This window comes from Hylobates moloch, unplaced genomic scaffold, assembly GCF_009828535.3.
Source record: "Hylobates moloch isolate HMO894 unplaced genomic scaffold, HMol_V3 SCAFFOLD_10, whole genome shotgun sequence".
Classification (NCBI taxonomy): Eukaryota; Metazoa; Chordata; class Mammalia; order Primates; family Hylobatidae; genus Hylobates; species Hylobates moloch.
In genome coordinates, this window is record NW_026652285.1 from 21,475,965 (window position 1) to 21,497,312 (window position 21,348).

Sequence of the window (21,348 nt, forward strand, 5' to 3'; positions counted from 1 at the left end):
TATAATACCCAGGAAGGCCCTTTCAATAGACTGCTGGACATCTGGGAGGAGTTGAAGCCAGTGGCACTTTGCTAGTGGGGAGACTGTCACAGGTCTCTTTGAGAGTCTGATAAAATGATAATCTATGCAGAAAAAGCAATGCCCCTCTGCCCCCAAACATGGAATTCTGCATAAGACCTCAAGGGCCTTGAAGCCCACCTCCAAGCAAAGTGGGAGAGGGATGACGATGTTTGAGGTTGTGGTGGGTCTGGAGAACCTGGCCCGAGGGGAGGCTGTGCCCTTTTTTTTTTCTCCCTAGGGAGATTTCGAGGCGGGGATCTTCAGGTCAGGAGGAAGCCACAGCCCCCAACCCAGTCCCCACTTTGAGGCTTCAGGCAGGGGAGGGACAGCCTGGAAACCGGTCTGCCAACCAGTTTAACCGGGACTGGTTTCGACTCAGGGAGTTCAAAGGAAGCTGGGGTGCACCCCATCCTACCCAGCCTGCCAATGGAAGCAGCAGCCCTTAACTCTTTCCTGGTTGTGCCCTGGGCAACATCCAGGTGGTGGTCCGTGCTCCTCCTCAGAAGATGAAATGGTTGGGGTGACCTTGGCTATAGCTGGGGAGGACAACCAGACACCCAAGAGTGGGGAAACTGAGCGAGAGCCTCCTGTGCTCCCTGACCCCAGATCTCCCTTGGGATTCCCTCCTCCTGCGTGGCGGTCCCTGGAGAACCCTGGCTTCTGGGTGGATGCAGGGGCGCTGGGATTGGATTTCTGGCGTGATGAATATTCATCAGCTTGAGCCGGCCTCTGCTTCTGTTTACTTAGCCGGGAGGGGCTGGGTTTCAGGTTCACCTTGACTCCAGGAGCTGCAGCAGAGCAGGTACCAGCTCCTGCACCTGTTTCTCTTGCACCTGACGTGCAGCTGCTTCTACCCACCTCTCCTGGCTGAGCCTTGCCTGATACAGCACCCCGGAGGCACCACTTCCTTCCCGAGTCTCACCCTCCCAGGCAGCTCCTACACTCAACTGCTTCTCTAGGAAAGGTCTCACCTCCAGCCTGGAGCAGTCGGGATTACAGGTACAGGCAGAGGGCTGGTGGGTGGGGAAACCAAGGCATAGACCCCAGTCAAAGCACCTAGTTCTGCCTCCATGGCTGACAAGCCCAGCAGGAAAGAGGAGCCCAGGCCTCTAACCTGGTCTCCACTCAAGACTCATCCCACTGGCCTCTTGGAGTCAGTCCAGGCCTCAAACAGAGCTCCTGCTGAGTAGTTTTCCGTTAACCCTTGCTGAACTGGAGCCCACCCTTCTGACCCCCCAGTCTGGAGCATTTTTCCAGCTGTCTGGTAGGAACATCTCCCCATTCCTATCCAGGGTACCCCTGTCTCATCCTGCAGGCCCCCTAAGTGCCATCGGGGCCCTGCAGAGGGATGGGGGAGGGAATTCTGCGGTTTTGTCTTACAACATATTAGCTGACTTGCTTCCCCTATCTGTCCCCCTGCCCCTCCACCTCTGCCCCAGTCAATGGTTAACTTGACCCAGCTCAGGAGGGGCCTGGCTCAGTCTGGGCAAAGCCCTTCAGAGCAGCTCACAGAACCCAGCTGGGATGGAGGGGCCTGTCCTGGGACACCCATGTGCATGCTATAGTGCTGGACACCAAAGACAGGGGGTGGCAGGCTGTCCCATGAGGCCCTTCATGGCCCCAAAGCTTTGCAAACAGCAGAGGTGAAGCTGGCATCCTCAGGGGCTGATTTCCATCATCCCTGGTTTGCAGGGCCCCAGGGCAAGGGCCCAGCCCTTAGCTTGGCCAGCTCAGGAACCTGCACGAGTGAACTGCAGGGCCCACCATGTGTCACCAAATGCTGGGTCTGTTTGAAGTCTCAAGCACCTGCCCCCACTCCCCCAACCCCTTTCAGCCCTCTGTGATGAGGCACAGGCAGGCGGCTGTAGATATCTTGTTCTTTGCAACTTTGAGAAACTGGGAAGTTTGGATATCACATCACCTTTTTTGTTTGCTTGTTTTTAAAGCAAATCAGACTTTACACTATCTTTTATGATGACTACTTACAGATCCTACAGCTGGGTTATTTTGTAAAACAAAGAATAGTCCGCTAATTTTTCTGTTTTGCAAACTCAGATTTCCATAAGTCAGGCTTGTCTAATGGGGCAAACACCTGCTTACTGGTGCCCACATGTCCTCCTGGGCAGAAGAGACAGGAAGGCCTGGCAAAAAGAGTATTCTCTTTTGTTGTTGTTGTTGTTTTTTGAGACAGAGTCTCACTCTGTAGCCCAGGCTGGAATGCAGTGGCATGATCTCAGCTCACTGCAACCTCTGCCTCCTGGGTTCAAGGTATTCTCGTGCCTCAGCCTCCCGAATAGCTGGGACTACAGGCATACGACACAACATCCGCTTAATTTTTTGTGTTTTTGTATTTTTAGTAGAGATAGGGTTTCCCCATGTTGGTCAGGCTGGTCTTGAGCTCCTGGCCTCAAGTAATCCTCCTGCCTCAGCCTCCCAAAGTGCTGGGATTATAGTTTGAGCCATCGCACCTGGCCTCTGGCAGAGTATTCTAAAGAGACCAGAGTACAAGGCTAGGATGCAAGGGCACCAGAGCTGATGCCTTGTTGGAGGCCCCAGGGCAGGGCACAAGGGCTGTTCCCATCTCTACAGTTTGCTGACAAGTTCCTCGTGATCTGTGGCTCCCTTTATGCCAAGGAGAGTTAAGCCCCAGGTTTGCCAACTTGAAATGCCTGTTAAAAGAGGTGAATTTTAACGGGCACAGGCGAAGCCCTTTTCTCTCTGGAGCTAGAAAATCTGGTGGTTATGATAGTCTCAGGAGCTGGATCTTCTGTTCTTCCATTCCCCAAGTTCCTTGGCAGCCCCAAATGGGCAGTGGTGGGGCTGTGGGCCTCATTCCAGACAAGGCAGTGACTCAGGCACCCACAGACCAAGCAAGTGCCCTGTTCCTCCTTCTCTGCTCTCCCCTACCTCCTTCCAGAAACCCATTCTGGAACACTAAGTTCTGTACAAGGCTGTGCTAAGCCCAGGTGGGGCAAGCTGCCAAAGCAAACCTCTCAGGCTGTCCCTAGGTGTGCTCACCTCTCCAGGGTGCCCTGGAGGTATTTATCGAGCCCCTCTCACCGCTCCTTCACTTTCTGAGTGGGAGCTGCACAAGATCTCCCCTTAGCTTCTTTTGCTACTTGACAGCTAAAGGGACAGAGCTGGCAATGTGGGAGCTGCTTCCCAGTCCGAGAGGTGGGAAGGAATTCACCGGCTGTGTGCTCTGAGGGAGGAGGTGGGGAGCAGGAGACCAGAGCACGAGGGGTATGGATGCAGGCATTCTGCTCATCGTAAAACCTAGGCCTGCATCGTGCTCTCCTCTTTCCTAAATTTGATATGCCCCCCCCACCCCTAAAATAATCTATATGTACATTATGGAAATTCCAGATCAGAAAACTAGAGAAGAGAAAGCATTCTCTACTCCTGCATAAAGAAAGGCACTATTGGGCTGGGCGCTTTGGCTCACACCTGTAATCCTAGCACTTTGGGAGGCTGAGGCGGGCGGATCATCTGAGGTCAGGAGTTCGAGACCAGCCTGACCAACATGGAGAAACCCCATTTCTACTAAAAATACAAAATTAGCCGGGCATGGTGGCGCATGCCTGTAATCCCAGAACCTGGGAGGTGGAGGTTGTGTTGAGCTGAGATCATACTATTTTACTCCAGCCTGGGCAATAGAGCAAGATTCTGTCTCAAAAAAAAAAAAAAAAAAAGAAAGGCACTATTAATCATTTGGAGTGTCTTTCTGGTCTTTTTCAAAAATGTAGTGAACACCTCCAGTTTTTAAAAGGAGGTGATACCCTCTAGCTTTCTGGTGTACACTGGCTGCGCCGTCCTTCCTGGGAGCTTTCACAGCCGGCAGCTAGGCATCCTGAGAACAAGACCACCGACCTCACCAGTCATCAGTGTTCCTCTACCTGTTCTGTCATTGATCTTCCTTCATCTAGCAGACTGTCATCTGCTTCTATCTTACATACCCCAGCTATCAATGATGTCCAGGCAACCTCCTCTCCCAGAAGTTCCGCTAGCTCAGACAGTACTTTTGTGGAAATTAGTCAAAGATTGAGGCCCCCAGGGAAGGCAGCTCCATGGCAGGGCACGTGGCCTGTGAGCGGAGAAGCCTGGATTTCAGCCCCAAGCCCCACCCTGAAAGGTACAACCTGTGATGACCATGTCTTCCCTGTACTTCTGGGATCCTTCTAACTGCTTTCTGCCTTTTTAGCTCCCCTTCCAACTCCTGTCCTTGTGGAAGCTTGGTGGGGAAAGGGAACCATCCCTTAGTAATTATTTCCATTATCATAAATTTTACTTTGCAATGCATGGTTACCTCTGTGGGCAGGGATTAACAGTAGAGCTAAATGCTAGCGCTGGACGGGATGGGTGAGGAAACTGAGGCCCAGAGAGGTGGTAGCTTGCCAGGTCATGAGGCTAGGACAGCCCCCAGGACTTCCCACTCCCAGCCTGAGGTTCTGACTCCTGCCTTAGGAACAGCCCAGCAGCTACTTTAGCCCTGCTGGTCACCACTGGGAAGTTCAAATTGCTTGGAATGTCACTAATTATATTTAATTTTGTAATGAATTCCAAGCAAAATGCACAGGGCGTTTCCCTCCCTATGCTGCCAGTCAATGGTCTGCCCATGCCTGGCAGCAGGGTCTGGTGGTATAGTGGGAAGTTTGGGAAGAGCATCAAAGGCCTGGATGCTGTGTGACTCAGGCAAGCTGTCCACCTGCCTGTGGCCCTGAGGGGCCTGGCAGGAATTACCTCAAAGCTCCCGACAACCCTGCAGGGCAATGGTGTGTCCCTGTCCCACTGCCTCTCTGTCTGGCAAGTGGCTTCCCTGTCTTGACCTTGATTTTGACCCTTTTCTTGTCTCACACTCTCCAAAAGCAATTGTGTCATCCCACTGACCTGAATCTTGGGTTTATTCAGCCCTACCTTAAATTCTTTCTTTAATTCTTCTTCTTCTTCTTTTTTTTTTTTTTGAAACAGTCTCGCTCTGTCACCCAGGCTGGAGTGCAGTGGTGTGATTTCAGCTCACTGCAATCTCTGCCTCCTGGGTTCAAGTGGTTTTCCTGCCTCAGCCTCCCGAGTAGCTGGGATTACAGATGCGTGCCACTACGCCCAGCTAATTTTTATATTTTTAGTAGAGCCGGGATTTCACCACGTTGGCCAGGCCTGTCTTGAACTCCTGGCCTTAGGTGATCCACCTGCCTTGGCTTCCCAAAGTGCCGGGATTATAGGCATGAGGAACCATGCCCAGCCCTTTCTTTAATTCTTAAAACAGCCCATGATTAGGAGTCTGCAGCAAGCTGGTCCAAAGGCACCCACCCCCTTTTCCCACTGACCCCTTTGTCTCCCCCACCCTGCTCCAGCAGAAAGCCCCACCCTTGGCTTAGGCAGCGCCATGACGACTGAAATTGGTTGGTGGAAGCTGACTTTCCTCCGGAAAAAGAAATCCACTCCCAAGGTGCTGTATGAGATCCCTGACACCTATGCCCAAACAGAGGGAGATGCAGAACCCCCAAGGCCTGACACTGGAGGCCCCAACAGCGACTTTAACACCCGCCTGGAGAAGATTGTGGACAAGAGCACAAAGGGCAAGCACGTCAAGGTCTCCAACTCAGGACGCTTCAAGGAGAAGAAGAAAGTGAGAGCCACGCTGGCAGAGAACCCTAACCTCTTTGATGATCACGAGGAAGGACGGTCATCGAAGTGAAGGGCTGAGGAGGGTGCTAGCACCTCCTGGCTCCCTGCCATCAGCCAGATCTGAGACAGGACCTTGCCACGCTGGCCTCTTTGGCCATAGCTGAAGTTGCGGGGGCAGTTGATACCTGCTGGCAGGAAATGGCTGGTTTATAGGTTTGTATTTATGTGCCTCCACTTTTGAAAGGCCTGGGAGATCCCAGGGTCCTCCACCCTCCCCCTGACCACATACAAAGGCACTGTAGTTCAAGGGTGAAAACTCTCACCCAGGAGGAACAGCCCTCCTTGAAGCAATGGCAGGGCCAGCAGGGAGGTGGGCATGGCAGGGAATGGAGAGAGTGAGCCAGACAGACTTCATCTCCTTACTGGACACAGGGTCAAGGGCGAGTTTCAATTGCTGCTCCCTTTACTTTCTCTACCTGTGACTACTCCCTGGACCAATCCTGAGGAGGGCACATTTTCCAGAAGCCACGTGATAGGGGCTGGTTTCTGTGGAGCCAGAGGCAGAGACACTGAACTTGAGCTCACCTCCTAACACCGGCAGTAAACTTCCTGGAACTTTGCCCTCAGGTATGGAGGGGGCAGGGGACCCTGGCACTCTGTTAGGGTGCTGTAGAAGACTAGATTGATGGTAGTTTGGCCTGTTGGTTCCCGTTTTGACCATGACTTTTGCAGGTGGCAAGTCACACACCCTCGAAGGGAAGCTACACGGGCCAAATTGGGGGAGTGGGTGGGGAATTTTCTCCTCTCCCTCCCCTACTATAATAGTATTTAAGACATATCAGCTCCAGAGATGAGTCCTGGAGCCTTGAATTTTGTTTAACAAAATAATTGTAGGTTTCTCTCTGTAATAACAACGCTGGAAAAGCAGAGAACCTCTTTTATGCTCATGTCTTGCATTTATTGAGATGACTGTTTCTCATGCCTTTATCTTCCTTCGTGTAAGTAAAGTGGACCTTTGTGCTCAAACTGTTCCTTTCAAGCTTCAGGAAGCGTTCCCAGGTGTGACAATGTAGGAACTGGGTCACTAATTTTTACCATCAAACTAGCCTTAGTATGGGGATGGGGGAGCAGAAGGAGCTAGTTACACCTCAGTGGTCAGTTCTCTCCAGTCAACAGAAAGGCCATCAGGTGCTCTAAGAGAGTAGGGCAGACCTTTGGTGATTGACCCCAAAGTTTCAGTGGTTTGGTTTGGGATTAAGATTCAAACTCTGGCTCTACCCCTTAGTAGCTGGGTGACCTTGGGAACATTTGCTTGTACTCTGAGCCTCAGTTTCCTCTTCTGTAAAAGGGGGCTGAAATAATACCTATCTCATAGGGAGTGGTCAGTATTAAGTGGCCTATGAGAGGTCGCATAGTAAGTGCTCAGTTTAATACTGGCTTCCTTCCCCCTTCCTTTATTTTATTTTATTTTTTTTTTCTTTTTTTTTTTTTTGAGACGGAGTCTTGCTCTTTCACCCAGGCTGGAGTGCGGTGGCGCGATCTCCGCTCACTGCAAGCTCCGCCTCCTGGGTTCACGCCATTCTCCTGCCTCAGCCTCTCCGAGTAGCTGGGACTACAGGCGCCCACCACCACGCCCGGCTAATTTTTTGTATTTTTAGTAGAGACGGGGTTTCACCATGGTCTCGATCTCCTGACCTCGTGATCCGCCCGCCTCAGCCTCCCAAAGTGCTGGGATTACAAGCGTGAGCCACCGCGCCCGGCCCCCCTTCCTTTATAAGGAACTCCACCATACCCCACAGCTTTGGTTTAAGAAAAAGGAGAAGGTGGGTATAGTGGCTCAGGCCTGTAATCCTAGCACTTTGGGGGCTGAGGTGGGAGGATTGCTTGAGCCCAGGAGTTTGAGACCAGCCTAGGCAACATAGGGAGAACCCATGCCTAAAAAAAAAACAACTAACAAACAAAAAGTAGCTAACTGTGGTGGCACATGCCTGTAGTCCTATCTACTTGGGAGGCTGAGGTGGGAGGATTGCTTGAGTCCAGGAGTTCAAGACTACAGTGAGCCATGATTGTGGCACTGCACTACAACCTGGGTGATAGAACTAGGTCTTATCTCTAGGAAAAAATAAATAAATAAATAAGAGAGGCTGGGCACGGTGGCTCATGCCTGTAATCCCAGCACTTTGGGAGGCTGAGGCGGGCAGATCACCTGAGGTAGGGAGTTCAAGACCCACATGGAGAAACCCTGTCTCTACTAAAAATACACAATTAGACGAGTGTGGTGGCACATGCCTGTAATCCCAGCTACTTGGAAGGCTGAGGCAGGAGAATCGCTTGAACCCAGGAGGCCGAGGTTGCGGTGAGCAGAGATAGCTCCATTGCACTCCAGCCTGGGCAACGAGAGCAAAACTCCATCTCAAAAATAAATAAATAAATAAGAAAGAGGAGAAAGCTGTCATTTTATGAGGTTAGGTCTAGCTCTTTCTCAAGCTGTAAGAGCTGGGAACTAAAAAAATGTTGGCCAAATCTCTGGAGCTCATGGTAGAAACACAGGGAGAGACCAAGGTGGCCACTAAACAATGTGGTCCTGCGGCTTCCAGGTCAGCTCCTGGCAGGCTGCTGGGCCACCTCACCCCAGGTGCTGTTGCTCAGGGAATTTATTACTGAAACAAACAGACCTATACAAGGGAGCCTTTGTTAGGGGCCTCACCCCGGCCAGGGGGACCTCAAATGATGAGTAAGGGAGACCAGGAGCTGGAGGGATGGAAGGCAGGCTCAGGGGTGCTGCCTTTCCCAAAGCCTCTTTCCCCTACCCCTTCCCACTACACAGAACTTTCTAGGGTCTCACCAATTACTCAATCCATGAGGCCTCCACAGAGCATCTCAGACTTTCCCTACACTGCAGCCCTGCCCAGTGTTAATAGCTAACATTTATAGGGTGTTTATGGCAGGCGGCCCCTAGAACAAGTCTTCCCTAACGTTGTTCATTTAATCCTATCATCACCTGAGACAGGTGCTGTCATTATCCCCATTTTTCAGACAAGTTGGCTGAGGCTTAGAAGTTAAATCACTCATCCTGGGGGCCAGGTGCTGGCAGTGGTACAGCTGGGACTGAAGCCAGAGCCAGCTTGTACATGTGACCACTGTCCCACACAGCCACCTTCCACTCTTGATTCTCATCTGCTACGGGAACAGGAAACTGAAGCTTGGAACAAATAAAAGCACTGACACCTTCTGCAGAAGGGGAAGTTGGGAGGGGAGGGAGCAACTTCTGGGTCTTAGGATCCTGGGAGGTGAGCATCACTTGAGGGGACTGGACAAACTCTGGAAGCAGTTGGATAAAGCCAACCAGCTGTCAAGCTGAGTGTCCCCCAAGACCCTAGACTACAGGCATCTCCCACATCCGCCCATTCTCGGTTTCCCTGAGGTGGGGGATAAGGATGGCCCCTGGGCCACCCACCTAAGGTTCTAGATAATACTGGCACTGTACTGCCAACTCCTCCAGTATCACCATTACCCCTCTGGGTGAGAGTATCCACAGCCCCTCTGCCCCTTGCATGCTGACCCCGGCTCCATCTTCTAGGTAAAGTCCACACGTTTCTAAGCTGGGGGGCCGGATGGATGTGGGGTAGGTACTAGAAGCCAAAGAGAGATCTGGCTGCCCAGGGAAGCAGAGTGAGGCCACTGCAAGCTTTCATGAGAACAGGGGAGGAGGAGGAACCGAGAGCGCAAATATGTGCGGGAACCGGGAGAGGCTACGGGTTATCGACCACAGTTTCACTGGGACGCGGCCCAAGCGGATGAAGCGGGAGGCAGGGGAGGCCGGCTAGAAGTGGCTTTCACTGCCCGGAAGGGGCCGACCTTGGGTGGCGGGCTCCCCCTGCTGGACCTACTGCCTACATGGTGCAGAGAAGTGAGGGGGCAGGAAAGTCGCTTAAAGTCCCCAGGTCCCCGCCTTGGGGGTTGAGGGAGACCAGGCCGGGTTGAACATCAATAAAGAGCACGGCTGACAGGCTTTTATTACAGACTGGGGGCAGTAATGGCTGGACAGAGAACGGAAAAGGAACATCTGAGACCAGGCTCAAAGCTAGGGGGATACACAACCTCCAATAACACAAGGTGGGTGCAGCACTTCTAGACACACACACAGACACACATACACTTACTCATGAACGGCACAGCCTACGGTACAAGAAATAGGGCAAGGTAGGTAAGGGCACCCGACACCCTCCTGCCTGCAGGGGGCCACAGGGTTAATGTGCCTTCCTGCACGCAGGCTTAAGAGGGATAAACAAGGAGAGGGCTGCCCTTGGAGAAGGCCTGCGGATAATAGTGACTGAGGCACAGGTCCATGCAGGCGAAGGAAGCACAGTTCACAGAGTGGCAAGCTCAATGCCAGCCAGTGCAAGCAACAGTCAGTTCTTTGATCCTGGCTTAGTCACAGCAAACATTTACCCAGCCTGGCTCCTCTCCATAGCCAGCAGGTTGCTTGCTCATCCAGTCTGCCCCTGGTCAGCTGGCTTGTGCTCAAGGAGAACAAACACAGTTCAGCACAGGACTCAGCTGAGAGTCACTAAAGGATCACAGACTGTGAGGGTGGGAGGTCATGGTTTAGAGGTTGAGTCTAGTGTAGCTGATCACCTGGGGCCTGGTGAAAATTCAGGGTCAGATTCAGTGGGTCTGGGGTCTGAATCTCTAAGGCGCTGCCAAGTGATGCTGATGCTCCTGGCTTGTGGACCACCCTGTGTATAGCAAAGCTCTAGACCAGGAGGTCTCAACCTTGGCTGCACAGAATTCTCTGGCGAGCTTTTAAATTTCCCAGTGCCCAGGCTGCACTCATATCATAGTAGAGACAGGGTTTTGCCATGCTGGCCAGGCTGGTTCAATCGTCTCTGAGGATGGGACCCAGGCATCAGGGTTTTTTTTAAGCTCCCCAGGTAATTCCAGTATGGGGGAAAAACCAATGATCTAGGAATTACCAGCAGAGGTGGGGAGTAAGGAAAGCAGATATGTGAGTAGTCTGAAAAACATAATCTCTATAATCATTTAATTTTTCTTTTTGGAAAATGTATGTATACATACATACAGTTTCCATAAACAAACATAGATAGTAAAGCCGATTAAAATCTTCCTGTCCTATTGGTACCAGCACATGAAGCCCTTCTACAAAATTCCTGACTGACTGGGAATAAAAATTCCTAGTGACAGCCCACTCCTTCTCAGGCAGGTATGATTGTTTGAAATCTCTCCCAATATTGAGATGAAACCTGCTTCCCTGTAACTTCCTTGTAATTCTGTGGGTCCCTTGTAGCCACAGAGAAGGCAGCAATCAATAGAGGAAGTGCTATAAAAATATACTATCCTGGCCGAGCGTGGTGGCTCATGTCTGTAATCCCAGCACTTTGGGAGGCCAAGGCAGGCGGATCACTTCAGGTCAGGAGTTGGAGACCAGCCTGGCCAACATAATGAAACCCCATCTCGCTGGGTGTGGTGGTTCATGCCTGTAATCCCAGCACTTTGGGAGGCCGAGGCAGGTGGATCACAAGGTCAAGAGATGGAGACCATCCTGGCCAACATGGTGAAACCCCATCTCTACTAAAAATACAAAAATTAGTTGGCCGTGGTGGCATGTGCCTGTAGTCCCAGCTACTTGGGAGGCTGAGGCAGGAGAATTGCTTGAACCTGGGAGGCAGAGGTTGCAGTGAGCCAAGATCACGCCACTGCACTCCAGCCTGGGCGACAGAGTGAGACTCCATCTCAAAAAAAAAAAAAAAGAAAAGAAAAAAAAAGTCCTATCCGTAAATGAGTTAGTTAAGTTGTAAGCAACAGAAATAGATTCTAGCTAGATTAAGTCAAAAAAAAAAAAGAGAGAGAGAGAGAGAGACTTTACAGAGATAGTGGGGTGTTTCAAGGCAGAGGGAGGAACTGCACAGCCCAGACCTGGGAGGGAGGGATCCAGGGAAGGAGAGATCCTGGGAATTGCAATAGCAGCAGGCAGAGGCTGTTGGTTCCTATTGTTTCCTGGCTGCTGTGAATGACTTGGCTTCAATGACTCCCAAGGTTCTGGATCTCTCCAGTTCAGATTTCAAATTATTGACAAAACAATCTGATTGGCCAGGTTGGCTCAGGTGCATATGCTGGGACTAAGCTTTGGCCAGTATGACTGACATGGTAACAGACAGGGCTGCTGGGGCCCTCTGTCACCAGAAAGGGAGTCACACCGGCTGCTACCCCTAGAGGGAGCTATCCTAATCAATCATAGGCAAGGTCAAAAAAATAATTATGGAATTATTTTCCATTGGTGATTCTCTATGCCACCATTATACTCCACTTGACCAGCTAACTGAGAACCAGCTGAGTACAGAGAACTTAGAGGATTAGCTCTGAAGAGTCCTGAATATAAGGGGTAGGGAGGGAAATGGGTTGAGTTTAGAAAGAAGGGCCTGGGTCCCAATCCCACACCCTCTCTTGACACCTAGCCCTAGCTCCACTCTGGGCCGGCAGGTCCCAGAGTTAAGGTGCAAGTCTCTCATAGAGCCAGTCTTCCTCCCCGCGGTGGGTCATGGGCCCCAAAGGGGAATCTCCTGTGGGTAGGCCCCGCCGAAAGACTATCCGGTCATGCAGGCGGTTGGTTTGACCTTGCCAGAACTCCATCACCTGAGGGCACAGGACATAGCCACCCCTATAAGGAGAAGCAGAGGTTTCAGTGCTCTGTGGAGTTTTCTAGCCAGGTCACTCTCCCACCCTCACCCCTCATCCCAAGGCCTCTTGAAGGAAGTTGCTGGCATGCATGTGACAAGGGTGGCCAGGGAGGAGGAGATCTGTGATTCCCCAGGCAGGTGGCTTCAAGTAAACACAGGGGCCTGGTGTTCCTTTCTAGAGAACTACCAGATGTCACTCACCAGGATTTTGGCTTGGGCACCTCTTGATCCTGGTAGAGCTGTTCCAGTTCCTCATTTTTCTTTCTCAGATACTGTCCAGGGGAAGGAGTTAGAAGAAGGGCCAGGCCCAGTCAATGATTCATTAACAAGGACTTTCTGGGGATATGTGCTGGGGACATGGGTGAGCAGAGCAGACTGGCCTCTGTCCTCCAGGAGCAGTCAACGGGATGGCCAGATGGACAGAGGAGGCCTATTTCCCCTCTCCCTACCCCCACTTTCCCTTCTCACTGTCCTTTTCACTGTTTTCACTGGGCTGGAGAGATAGGAACCTGGCATCTCCTGGGAACAGCTTCTGGGGATAAGCCAAAGCCTCCGCCACCTGGAGGACTACAGCGGAGCCCCACTCACCTCCCGATCAGGGATCACAGAACTCTGGTGGCTGACCACAGCCCCAATCTGGCTGCTCTTGGGGCGGGAGTGGAAGTAGCACTCAGCCTCCTCCTCGGGCAGCTTCTTCACAGGGCCTTCCACACGCACCTGCTCAGGGATGGCTCTGGGTGAATGGCGTTCAATGCCACCTGCCCTCCCTACCAGCATAGGCCCTGTTCCTCTCTGCTCGATTGGCTGCCCCACCACTCTTGGCTCCAACTAACTGAGGGCTATTTTAGAGGCAGAGTGCCCAGCTGGGATGTTTGCCCAGTCTGGGGACCTTCACTAGACTTAATCATAAACTCAGGCCTTGCCAACCCAGCCCATCCCAGGCTGTCCTGGGAAAATTCACTCACCTGACGGTTAAGCGGCTCCCAGTAGAAGACAAGGGAAGCAAAGGGATTAGAGTCCTAGAAGTAAAAGAGAATCCACAGCCAGCCATCAGGACAGGGAGAGGAGGCCTCCAGCATGCAGGGAAAAGGGAGGAGAGCTGTGGTGTGCAGGTCCACAGCAGATGCATCCACCGTAAGAGCTCATTTAAACCCTAAAAGTAGGCCTATTGTCACAGATACGGAGACAGGCTAAGTCACATGCCCAAGTTCCTGCAGTAAGTGGTGGAGCTAAGTTTAAGCCAGTCGGACTCCAAAGTGAGACTGGGTGATTTCTCTCACCCACAGATTTGTGAGTCTTGAGAAATGCATGCTTGGCTGGCATGGACTCAGGGAGGTTTACTCATTTTGGATTCATTCACTGAATGCACGCGAAGTGCCCACTCTGGGTCTTACAACAGGAGACATGCGGGGGATACAGCAGAGATAAAACAGAGCAGCCTCCACTCCTACAGAGCTTACTGTTGAGCAGAGGAGACAAATATCCGTTACATAATCACTCAAATAAATGCTCAGTTCCAAACTGAAGAAAAAGACAAAAAAGAAAGTTGCAAGTTATAATGGCAGCAAACAGCATGAGGGGCTGAGTCTGAGTCAGAGTCAAGGAAGGCCATCCTGAGGAGGTAACATGTGGGCTGAGATCTGAAGGAACAGGTCATGGCTGATGGGGTGAGGCTGGTTAGAAAGGGCATTCATTCATTTATGGCAGAGAGCACAGCAAGTGCCAAGGCCTCATGGCAGGAGGGCACCTGCACACAGAGCAACTAGACTGGGGGGTGGGGTGGCATGAAAAGGTGACTGAGGAGGCAAGAGCCAAACCCTGCAGACCCTGGGAAAGATTACTAGCTCTTTTCACTCACCAGCTCTTTTCCTTTTCGACTCTCAAAGTTAGTGAAGAAGCGGAAGCCATCTTTCCCAAAGCCCTTCAGTAGCAACATGCGAGCAGAGGGTTTTCCATCTCTAGGAGCAAACAGCAGAGCACTGTGGTCAGAGCCTTCTCCCCAAAGGATGTCTCAGCACCCCCTCCAGCTGCACCCCCTTTATTGGGCTGTCAGGCTGCCCCCTCCCATGTGCTCCTGGGGATTTGTCCTAGAGGTATGACACCACAGCCTGGGGCCCTGTTATGGGCTGAATTGTGTCACCCCAAACCCCTATGTTAAAGCCTTAAACCCCAATGTGACTGTATTTGGAGACGACGACCTTATGGAGGTAATTAAGGTTAAGTAAGGTCATAGGGGTGGGGCCCTAATCCAGTAGGACTGGTGTCACTGTAAGAGAAGAGACACTTCAGAACCACCTCCCTTGCCCTCCACAACACACACACACACACACACACACACACACACACGGGAAAGGCAGTGTGAGGACATGGCAAAAAGCAGCTGTCTGCAAACCCCAAGCAGAGGCCTCATCAGAAACCACCCCTGATGGTACCTTGATCTTGGACTTCCAGCCACCAGAACTATAAGGAAATAAACTCCTGTTGTTTAAGCTATCCAGTCTACAGTATTTTGTTAAGACAGCCCTAGCAAATTCATAAGACCCTAAGGGCAGGAACTAACAATAATGCAATCATCCCATGCTTCGGGATCATAGTGGTGCTATGAGATCAGCTCCTCTGCTCAGAGCTCTGGGAGATATCCACTCGCACAGTACAAGAGCACTGACTTCAAGGCCTTGCACTTTAGCAAGGAGAATTGAATAACAGGCTAATACAAGTGATGTCTCAAAGGGCATATGATTATCAAAGGAATGATATACTCAAGTACTGTGCTAGATTTCGAGAGAGAGACAGAGCTTCACCAGGAGAAGTAGCTCCTGAATGGCAGACGGGGCTCGGGTAGATGGGGAGATGAGGGAGGCAAAGGGTTGTGTGTGGATGTATCAAGGGCAGAAATGAACAAGGTACTGCAATTTTATCACTGAAATGTAATTTTGTGGTCTGGTCTTTGGTTTACAGGTAAGGACACAGGCCCAGAGAGGACAAGTATCTTGCCTAAAGCCACACAGCACATTAATAACAGAGCTGGAACCATAAAGTTGGCAACCAGAGTTGAGAGCTTCATGAGCTTCCTAGTTCATATGTATCCACCCAAAGAGGGGCCCACGGCCATGCCCACCTGGTACAGGTAGCCAGACACATGGCATTGGCTTCCCCTATGTCAGGACACTGAACAGCCTCCTCAAACCAGGCAGCAAACTGTTTCACTGGGTCAAGGGAGGTCAGATGAGTCTCCTCAAATGCCTAGGAAGGGAGATTTATTTCATTTAATAAACATATATAGTGCTTACTATGCATCTGGCACTGTTCTAGTCACTTTTCAAAAATCAACTCATTTAGTCCTCATGACAATGACCTTAAAATAAAAAATAGTATGCGGTAAGAAGATTCTGTGCCCCATTTTACAGGTGAGGAAACAGGCATAAAAAGGTCAGACAACTTGCTGTCCCACAGCTAGTGATGGATAAATCAGGGTTACATGTCATGGGTGTCAAAACTGTCTATGCATCAGAATCACCTGGGGAGCATAAAAAAAACTTTCTGGGCTCCACCCCCATAATTTCTCATTCAGCAGGTCTGAGGCTTCATCAAAAACTGCATTTTTATTTACTTATTTATTTTTTTTTAGACAGGGTCTCACTCTGTCACCTAGGCTGGAGTGCGGTGGTATGATCTCGGCTTACTGCAGCCTCAGCTTCCTGAGCTCAAGCGATCCTCCAACCTCATCCTCCCAAGTAGCTGGAATTACAGGCACGCTCCAACACGCTCGACTAATTTTATTTTTTTGCAGAGACAGGGTCTCACTATGTTGCCCAGGCTGGAAAAACTGCATTTTAAACAAGCATTTCTAGAAGTGACCACGTGCAACCAGATTTGGCAACCAGGGCCCTGGAACCCAATTCCTAAAAGCTTCTCTTGGTTCCCCTCCTGAGAAGGGAAAAGGAAAAGAACTTTCCAGTGGTCAGCAGAAAGTACTGAAGGCAGTAAGCTAAGAGCTTTCTCCTCCCCTCCTCCCTGAGCTAGTTGCCTTCCCCCATATTCCACTTACTTTTTTGTCAAACAGTTTGTAAGCTGTTTATCACTGTACCCACCTAAAGAGGGGCACATGACCATGCCCACCTGGCATAAGGAGGTTTGGGTGACCCCAAAAGCTCCTTGCCCCAGGCGGTGGCCCCAGAAGCCCTGAGGGGCTGGTTCCTCCTACTCCCCTCCCCCCAGTAGATGACTCCGAGGACCCCTCTTCCCCCACCCTTGAGGGAGGCCCAGCACAGTCCTGACATCCATCACATGAACCCCTGATTCATTCATCACTAGCTGTGGGACTGAGCAAGTTATCTGACCTTGCTACCTGTCGAGTAGCAGGGTTCTAAGCACTTTACAAACATCTAAGACCATAACATCCCCGTGAGGCAGGTACTATCACTTCCCAGATGAGGAAACTGAGGATTCCAACCCAGGCAGGCTCCAAAGTTCGACCTCTTACCCATTACGAAAGGCCGCCTTTTGAACCCATCTTCATTTGCGTTTCCCTGGAACTCCTCCCCTGGTGGGATGTCTTTGAAGCGCCCTTTCCCCACGGGGGGTGATCTCCAGACCTCCTTGCCCCACCGGGTGGCCCCAGAAGCCCCGAGGGGCTCCTCCTACTCCCCTCCCCGCTGTAGATGACTCCGGGGACCCCTTTTCCCCCGCCCCTGCAGGAGGCCTGGCCCTGGCGGCGGCACCTCTCGGTCCCCGCGGTAACTCTTGCGCATGGGTCCCAGGTCCATGGCAGCACTGCGACCACACAGGTGACTGAGGTAGCCTGGCCAGTCGGTAGGTCGCCCGAACGTCGCGGTGACGCCCCGCAGCCAGCACGTCATGGGGGCCGCCGGCCACGTGACCCGGCTGTGGCCCGGCGCTGGGTTCCTTTGAGTTCGGAACCAATTTCTCACCCTGGACTTCTACCCCGGGGAAGGAAGGATTTGCCAGTCCCCCAACCAAGCTAACAGGTCCTAAGTCCTCGGAGCCAATGAGTTTCCAGGATCGGAGGAGGGAGACAGAAACGGAGAGGTCATTGGTTGGAGCTTTTCGGTAAAGAGGCCAATTAGAGCGAGAACAGAGGAACCCAGCCGCCAATGGGTAGCGCCTTTGGGGGCGGGAGCAGAGAGACAAGGAAATGCTGTCGCCGCTGTTAACACGCACGTGGAGGTTGGTTAAAGGTATAGGAGGATCTCTTGCAGCTCAGGCGGGGCGGAGGATGTGTCCCGGGGGCTTGAGAGGAGTAGTCAGTATTAAGTGGATGGCCCACAGTAGGTGCCTGTAGGCGAGCTTAGGGCAGGAAGTACCCCCTGGGAAGGGAGACTAGTGGAATGGGAAAAGAAAAATGGAAAATGGAATTAGGGGCCAGACTCTGAGGCAAGGTGATGGGGACACATAGAGAAAAGGGTAATCTGGTTGTGGGGAGAAATTAGGGCATGAGAGTGGGAGAGGTTGAAATGACTTGTGGACCATGCCCCGAGAGGGGAGGTGCAGTGGGGTGAGGAAGAGACGGTGAGGTGAGAAGGAAGATGGCTGAATGGGAAGGGAGAAGAAGGAAATTTGAGACCAAGGTATCCCAGACCAGAGTGGTTTTCCTCTTCTAGTTTTGTTTTTGTTTTGTTTTGTTTTGTTTGAGACGGAGACTAGCTCTGTCGCTCAGGTTGGAGTGCAGTGGCGCGATCTCGGCTCACTGCAACCTCCACCTCCCGGGTTCAAGCAATTCTCTGCCTCAGCCTCCCGGGTAGCTGGGAATACAGGCGCCCGCCACCACGCCCGGCTAAGTTTTGTATTTTTAGTAGAGACGGGGTTTCACCATGTTGGCCAGGCTAGTCTCAAACTCCTGATCTCGAGTGATCCACCTGCCTCGGCCTCCCAAAGTGCTGGGATTATAGGCGTGAACCACCGCGCCCACCACCTCTTCTAGTTTTAAACCCCTTCCCTCCAGCCTCCTTTATTTAAGCAAGGGTCAGAGAGTTTTACTCCCTTTGCTCATGGTTTCCCCTGCCATGGTGCACTGGAATTCATAGGAGCCAGTGTCCTGGTAGATGGCAAGGCTGCCAATGTCCCGTCTCTCCAGGGTCTCCCCCATCTTTGTCAAGCTTCTCTTTTTCCACATTTTGCCCATGCTAGATAGTAGGAGTCTAGCCCCTAGGTCAATACAAGCAATTGCCAACTGAGAGTACACGGAGCGGGTGCTGTGCATAGCCTTTCCAGGCTATGGATGCAAGGCTGAAAAATGGGAAACCCACTCGTGCCCAGTCCAATTCTGAGCTGGCTGGGGCAGCCTTGGGTCGAGACCTCTCTGTAGCCCTGCTTTCCACCAGCATCAGGAAGGGGAACTGCAAGAGCCATCTAGGCAGGCACCCAGGACTGTGCCAGGTAAGGGGAACTTCCTGGCCTGGCCAGGTGTCTGCATTACAGCTGAGCTTCATGAAGCCCTACATTAGATACCTGTCATCCTTTATGTGTACATAGCTTGAGTCAGATAGAATCTGGAAGACAATTTTGCTGCAAAGAAATAATACATGTCTCAAGGCTTAATGATATTGGTCTATGGATTCTCCACTGGTTGGATTTTTTTGTGCTGCCATCATTTTCCTCCATCAGCATAATTGAGAGAAAGTTGACTAGATTTACTTTCCTGTTGAAGTTGTCTTTCTTTTTTTTTTTTTTTTTGAGATGGAGTCTTGCTCGATCGCCCAGGCTGGAGGGCAGTGGCGCAATCTCGGCTCACTGCAAGCTCTGCCTCCTGGGTTCACGCCATTCTCCTGCCTCAGCCTCCCAAGTAGCTAGGACTACAGGCGCCCGCCACCACACCCAGCTAATTTTTTGTATTTTTAGTAGAGATGGGGTTTTGCCACGTTAACCAGGAAGGTCTCGATCTCCTGACCTCGTGATCCACCCGCCTCAACCTTCCAAAGTGCTAGGATTACAAGCGTGAGCCACCGCGCCCGGCCGAAGTTGTCTTTCTATATAAGAGCATTGCTGTACTCCTGCCCTCCTGAGCCCCTGCAGTTGAACCTGTGTAAGCAGTAATGAGTGCACTTCAACTCAGATGGGTTTGGTTCATGGGTTTTTTTTTGTTTGTTTTTTTTTCAGGCAGAGTCTCCCTCTGTCACTCAGGCTGGAGTGCAGTGGCGCGATCTCGGCTCACTGCAACCTCCGCCTCCTGGGTTCAAGCTATTCTCCTGCCTCAGCCTCCCAAGTAGCTGGGATTACAGGTGTGTGCCACCACACCTGGCTAATTTTTTGTAATTTTAGTAGAGATGGGGTTTCACCATGTTGGCCAGGCTTATGTGGAACTCCTGGCCTCAAGTGATCCACCCACCTCGGCCTTCCAAAGTGCTGGGATTACAGGCGTGAGCCACTGTGCCTGGCCATGGGGTTTTTCTTCACACTGTTAGCACTCCTGGGCTGCTGCTACACTGGACCTGGATTCTAGGACATCAAGGCTAAGATCATCTATGTACTTAAAAGCCAACAGCTCAGTGTAGTGGAGGTAGATACATATTTACGTATTAATTCAGTAGACATTTGTTAAATACTTCCTTTGGACTGGGCACTGAACCAGGTCTGAGAATGTTAAGATGAAGATGACAACCTGGGCTTGTAGTCTATAGGGGGAGGCAGATTTGTGAGCTTAAGAGTTGTTGCAGATTTGTTTTGTTTTGTTTTGTTTTTGAGACAGAGTCTCACCCTTTCACCCAGGCTGGAGTGCAGTGGCACGATCTTGGCTCACTGCAACCTCCGCCTTCTGGGTTCAGGCGATTCTCTTGCCTCAGCCTCCCGAGATATTTGAACAGGTGTTTCTGTACAGTAAAGAGAAGCAAAAAGAAGAGGATCAAACAGTCAGGAAAGGCTTTGTAAAGGGAGTGGACATTTGATGTCTTAATGAGTAAGTTTTTGCTGGATGGACAATGGAACAGGCGTCCCAGCAAGAGGGAACATTATGAGTAAAGGCATGGTGCACTTGGGGGAACCTGGAGACATGTAATACTGCTGGAGCAAAGGTGATGAGAAAACAAGCTGAACAAGCAGGCAGGGCTAGGTGCTCCTTGCTGAAGAGTCATCATGCAGGTGCCGAGGGTCAGGCTTTTAGACACAATGATTCTGATATTTTATCCTGTGATTTTTTTAGCCTGTGAACCAGTGTCTAGTTCCTGCTTTTTAAAGACCAGATGGGGAGAAAAAAGTGCTAGATTCTGACAGCGTCTCCTTCTCTTGGTGATTAGCAAAGAAGTGTGCAGTTGATTGCCCTTTTGTATTTTTCCCTTTGTCTTGAAGATAATAAGTAGACTTGTGTTGCGCTTTTCTGCTTAGTTTGATTTGGTTTCTGGATCACAAAGCAGCCCCTCAGTGCACAACCAGAAGGGAAACAAGCCTGCTAGCTGCTTTTGCTACTGATGCAACTACCAGCAGGGACTTTCTGAGTGGGAGAAAGGAATTATTTTACTGTTCCAGTCTTCTCCTGAGAAAGTCTTAAATGAATAGAAAATACATAGCAACATTTTTATTGTACAGAGAGGCACACTGGTTTCTCAAGATGAAACAAAAAACTCTGCATGGCAGGGTGTGGTGGCCCATGCCTGTAATCCCAGCACTTTGGGAGGCCAAGGTGGGTGGATCACTTGAGGTCAGAAGTTTGAGACCAGCCTGGCCAACATGGTGAAACCCTGTCTGTACTAAAAATACAAAAATTAGCCAGGCATGGTGGCAGGTGCCTGTAATCTCAGCTACTCAGGAGGCTGAGGCACGAGAATGGCTTGAACCCGGGAGGCGGAGGTTGCAGTGAGCTGAGATGGTGCCACTGCACTCCAGCATGGGCAACAGAGCAAGACTCAGTCTCAAAAGAAAAAAAAAAAAAGGTCTGCATGTGGGTTTGTGGACTGTGCCTTGCCTGTTTTCTTCTAATGCTTTTCCTTTTTTTTTTTTTTTTTTTTTTTTTTTT

At 51.1% G+C, this 21,348-nt stretch overlaps 2 protein-coding genes across 4 annotated transcripts; one reads left to right on the forward strand and one right to left on the reverse strand.

Moving 5' to 3' along the window:
- The first annotated feature begins 832 nt into the window (after positions 1 to 832).
- Positions 833 to 6,711, forward strand: PRR15L (proline rich 15 like). Its single transcript, XM_032163364.1, has 2 exons — positions 833 to 1,059; positions 5,415 to 6,711. Exon 2 carries the CDS (start codon positions 5,444 to 5,446, stop codon positions 5,753 to 5,755), a length of 312 nt encoding a protein of 103 aa, XP_032019255.1. The 5' UTR covers positions 833 to 1,059; positions 5,415 to 5,443; the 3' UTR covers positions 5,756 to 6,711.
- A 2,972-nt stretch (positions 6,712 to 9,683) lies between these two features.
- On the reverse strand, positions 9,684 to 17,346 carry PNPO (pyridoxamine 5'-phosphate oxidase). 3 transcript variants are annotated; one of them, XM_032163365.2, is made up of 7 exons: positions 17,105 to 17,346; positions 15,502 to 15,626; positions 14,242 to 14,341; positions 13,349 to 13,402; positions 12,972 to 13,100; positions 12,585 to 12,655; positions 9,684 to 12,364 (listed from the first exon to the last, which is right to left on the reverse strand). In XM_032163365.2, exons 1-7 carry the CDS (start codon positions 17,240 to 17,242, stop codon positions 12,196 to 12,198), a joined length of 786 nt encoding a protein of 261 aa, XP_032019256.1. In that variant the 5' UTR covers positions 17,243 to 17,346; the 3' UTR covers positions 9,684 to 12,195. The 3 variants fall into 3 exon arrangements, with proteins under 3 accessions (XP_032019256.1, XP_032019258.1, XP_032019257.1); XM_032163367.2 differs by lacking the exon at positions 17,105 to 17,346 and adding an exon at positions 16,867 to 16,998; XM_032163366.2 differs by lacking the exon at positions 12,972 to 13,100 and having other exon boundaries at positions 17,105 to 17,340.
- Positions 17,347 to 21,348: the final 4,002 nt, after the last annotated feature.

Bases quoted from the DNA above. Each gene is read 5' to 3' on its own strand.
- PRR15L (XM_032163364.1), top strand. From the start codon at position 5,444: ATGACGACTGAAATTGGTTGGTGGAAGCTGACTTTCCTCCGGAAAAAG.
- PNPO (XM_032163365.2), bottom strand. From the start codon at position 17,242: ATGACGTGCTGGCTGCGGGGCGTCACCGCGACGTTCGGGCGACCTACC. The intron at 15,627-17,104 runs GTGCCGCCGCCA...CTCCCTTCCTAG, and splicing joins GTTACCGCGGGGACCGAGAG to GCATTTGAGGAGACTCATCT. The intron at 14,342-15,501 runs GTGGGCATGGCC...GTTTGCTCCTAG, and splicing joins TGTCTGGCTACCTGTACCAG to AGATGGAAAACCCTCTGCTC.